The sequence below is a fragment of the Rhagoletis pomonella genome, unplaced genomic scaffold (assembly GCF_013731165.1).
Source record: "Rhagoletis pomonella isolate Grant_MI unplaced genomic scaffold, Rhpom_1.0 Rhpom_scaffold_00009, whole genome shotgun sequence".
Lineage (NCBI taxonomy): Eukaryota > Metazoa > Arthropoda > Insecta > Diptera > Tephritidae > Rhagoletis > Rhagoletis pomonella.
This window is the reverse complement of record NW_023458563.1, coordinates 27,245,181-27,249,083: the sequence shown is the minus strand read 5'-3', so window position 1 is coordinate 27,249,083 and position 3,903 is coordinate 27,245,181. Positions and strand designations below refer to the sequence as shown.

At 38.5% G+C, this 3,903-nt stretch overlaps 1 protein-coding gene across 1 annotated transcript in view; it reads left to right on the top strand.

Annotated features, from left to right (window-relative positions):
• Window positions 1–2,507, top strand: part of LOC118745470 (actin-related protein 3-like) — a 7,822-nt gene extending 5,315 nt beyond the window's left edge. Inside the window, exon 2 of the mRNA XM_036478918.1 lies at window positions 1,229–2,507. Within this exon, the coding sequence (XP_036334811.1) occupies window positions 1,229–2,188 (960 nt within the window). The 3' untranslated portion in view covers window positions 2,189–2,507. The remainder of the gene's footprint in view (window positions 1–1,228) is intronic.
• Window positions 2,508–3,903: the final 1,396 nt, after the last annotated feature.

Sequence of the window (3,903 nt, the reverse complement as noted above, 5' to 3'; positions counted from 1 at the left end):
TTTGCATCGCAGCCTAGAATGACAGGAAGTCTTTTCCTGCGGCAGGATTCCAGGAGCTGCTGTACCTCAAGGGGCGGCACGTTGGCGTTGTCCCCCGGAAAATAGGCTGCAGCCAAGACCACCTCCAACTCCCTGCCATCAACCATCTAGGTAGTCTGGACTGCTACCAGGTCCTGTGTTAGAAACTCTGTAATGCAGAAATAGTTAATATCATTTTTCAGCACTACACACGTTCTGGGCCCACCATATTAATTTTTCTTTAATATCTATAAGGTACAGACATCGACCTGTTACAATTTTATTATATGTATAAATGCAGATATAGATTTAATTTATTTTATCAATTTAATACAATAAAATTTTTCAAACAGGTGGCAAACCTCCCTAAAAATATTTTCGGCAATATAATTTCCTAAACCCTTTCAGTTTGATACCCATATTGCAATATTAAATTTATCTTATAAATTGAATTAAATGTAAATTTTCAAACAGGTGGCAACTCTAAAAAAATATTTTTGGCTGTAAGCCTTCTTCAGCCGCTTTCTTTTGACGCCCATATTGCAATATTAGTTTTTTCTTATCAATTTACTTAAACTCAAATTTTCAAACAGGTGGCAACTCTCAAATTTTTTTCTTCCTATATTTTAAGTTAGACCTCTAGCAATACATCGGTGAAAACTGCATTCAAATCCATGCATTCATTTTCGAGTGATGCGCGAACGAACATACAGACAGACAGACAGACAAAAATTCTAAAAATGGTTGATTTGGCTTCTGGTGCTCTAATAAAGACCCCCCGCATTAATTTTTCTTTAATATCTATAATGTACAGACATCGACCTGTTACAATTTTATAATATGTATAGATTAGGATATATGGTCCATTTTTTTCCGAGAAGGGGACCAGGGACTGATCTATTCGAACAAATCGTATTTACGGTCCGATTTGCTTAAAATTCGGTACGCAGGTAGCTTTTTAGCATATATGATCCATTTTGTCAGAGAAGTGGACCAGGGACTGATCTATTCGAAGAAATCGTATTTATGGTCCGATTTGCTTAAAATTCGGTACGTAGGTAGCTTTTTGCCTGGATAAGCTTATAGATTCCTGTTTTCCAATTTTCATGCAATTTCGAATATAAATAGCTTTAAGAACGACCATATCAAGGGGCGAATTCGTCACTAGGCAAGATACTGTCAACGGATACTGTCAAAATATAATTATAAGTATCTGCGCGCCGAACCCGAAGACCATCACTTCCTTCTAACTGAACCGCCACTGAATACGCCAGAAAATCGCGAATATACGGCTGAGATTATGTTTGAAACATTTAATGTTCCTGGTCTCTACATAGCTGTGCAGGCTGTGCTTGCCTTGGCCGCCAGTTGGGCTGCCAGACCGGTGGAAGGCCGCACACTAACAGGCATTGTTGTAGATAGCGGCGATGGTGTAACACACGTTATACCCGTGGCCGAAGGCTACGTAATTGGATCTTGCATCAAACATATACCCATTGCCGGCCGCAATATAACCTCATTCATACAAAGTTTATTGCGCGAACGTGAAGTTGGCATACCGCTAGAGCAAAGTTTAGAAACTGCCAAAGCAATCAAAGAGAAGCACTGCTATATTTGTCCAGACATCGCCAAAGAATTTGCCAAATATGACACGGAGCCGGGCAAATGGATACGCAACTATACAGGTACTAATGCGGTGACCAAGCAACCATTCAGTGTTGATGTAGGCTACGAACGCTTCTTAGGACCTGAGATTTTCTTCCATCCTGAATTTTCAAACCCCGATTTCACCATTCCACTATCGGAAATCGTAGACAACGTAATACAGAATTGTCCGATTGATGTACGACGACCTCTTTACAATAATATAGTTTTGAGTGGCGGTTCGACTATGTTTAAAGATTTCGGTCGTCGTTTGCAACGTGACATCAAACGATCAGTTGATACGCGTCTACGGATCAGCGAAAACTTATCAGAAGGCCGCATTAAGCCAAAACCAATTGATCTACAAGTCATTACACATCATATGCAGCGATATGCCGTGTGGTTTGGAGGCAGCATGTTGGCATCCACGCCTGAGTTTTATCAAGTGTGCCACACAAAGGCCGCCTATGAGGAATATGGACCGGGAATTTGTCGCCACAATCCTGTTTTTGGCACCATGACTTAATCATATACCACCACACTGTGCACACAGAATTGTTTTTCACCTCTACCTATCACTCAATTTCAATTCCTTTTAAATTTTGTTGTATGCAATAGTAGAAATAGTTCAAGTCATGTGCGGAAACAGATATCAAACAAAAACAAATACAAGATGGCGTAACGCACACATAACTTTTGTTGAAAGACGCTTGTTTTCTTCATATGTATAACAAAATTTACCTATGTTAAGCTGCTAAGTTATAATGTCAGTCGTTTTATGTTATATTTAAAGTCAATAACTAATGATAAATTTGCACTTTTGTTTTGGTATTAGAATTAAAGAGTCTTATGCTTATTATAGCGGCAAAGAAAAAATATAATTATAATATATAATATATCTCAACTAATATATATTTAGAACCGTTTGTTAGTTTTCGCAAGGCTCGAGAGCGGCTGAACCGATTTTTTTGAAACTGCCACCTGCCGCACGTGTCCCAAGGATGGTTTTAGGCTGAAAAAAATCTATGTGTAAAGGGGGCGTGGAACTTCCCATACAAACCGAATTTCTCATGCTACATATCTCTGAAAGTGTGCATAGTATGGAGGTATACGAAATCAATCGCATACTCTTGGAGAAAAATTTTAGCTATTGTAAAAAGGGGTGTAACATCTCACATACAAACCGAATTTTTCATACTGCTTATCTCTGGAAATTTTTTGGTAGAGTTCTAGAGTTTTGTATGGAGATGTACGAAATAAATCGCATACTCTTGGAGAAAAATTGGAACTATTGGAAAAGGGGGCGTGGCATCTTCCATACAAACCGAATTTTTCATACTGCCTATTTTGGAAGTGTTCATGGTAGAGTTCTGGAACTTGGTATGGAGATATACGAAATCAATCGCATACTCATGAAAAAAGAGGGCATCTCTTGGAAAGGGGGGCGTGGCACCTCCCATATAAATCGAATTTTTATACTGCATATCTCTGAAAGTATTCATGGTACAGTACTGGAACTTCGTATGGAGATATATATATAGTTGATATCAAGCACATACTCATGGAGAAAATTTGGGCTATTTGAAAAGGGGTGTGAGGCCTACAAACGTACCGACCTTTAGCTATCTTTGAATGAATTTTTTTATTCTTCTGTAGATGTGTTTGTGAGTGATCTCCTCCTAAATGGTTGTACGGATTTTAACGAAACTTTTTATGTATTTGAGTGGGTCTCTGGATGGTTTAGTTTCACAATTTAATCTGACAGTTGGCGCTGTAGTTGAGTTATTACTAAAAATCTTATTTATGATCCGATTTGGCTAATGTTTTAAATATGGATGCAATACTATTGCAAAAACGTGCTGTCAAGTGGTGCTGAAGTCGAGCTATTACTAACAAGTAAGAAAGTCTAAGTTCGGGCGGAGCCGAACATTAAATACCCGGCGCAAGTATTAAATATATGTTTTCCACCTTTCCGAAAGCTACCGCTACATGATAAGCCGGGGTGTATACATTTTAAGTAAATTAGCGTCCTTAAATTTCGAAATATTGCAGTTTCAAGCACATCTGAAATTTACCGTTATATGAAAAGCGGCCTCAATTTTAGTCCGATTTCAACAATTTTCAACGGTTTGCTTTTATGTGGCAAGCACAATAACCATACCGAGCTTGGTACAAATTGCTAGAACGGTTAGCAAGATACATATATGTGATCACAAGTGGGCGGTGCTACGCCCATTTTCC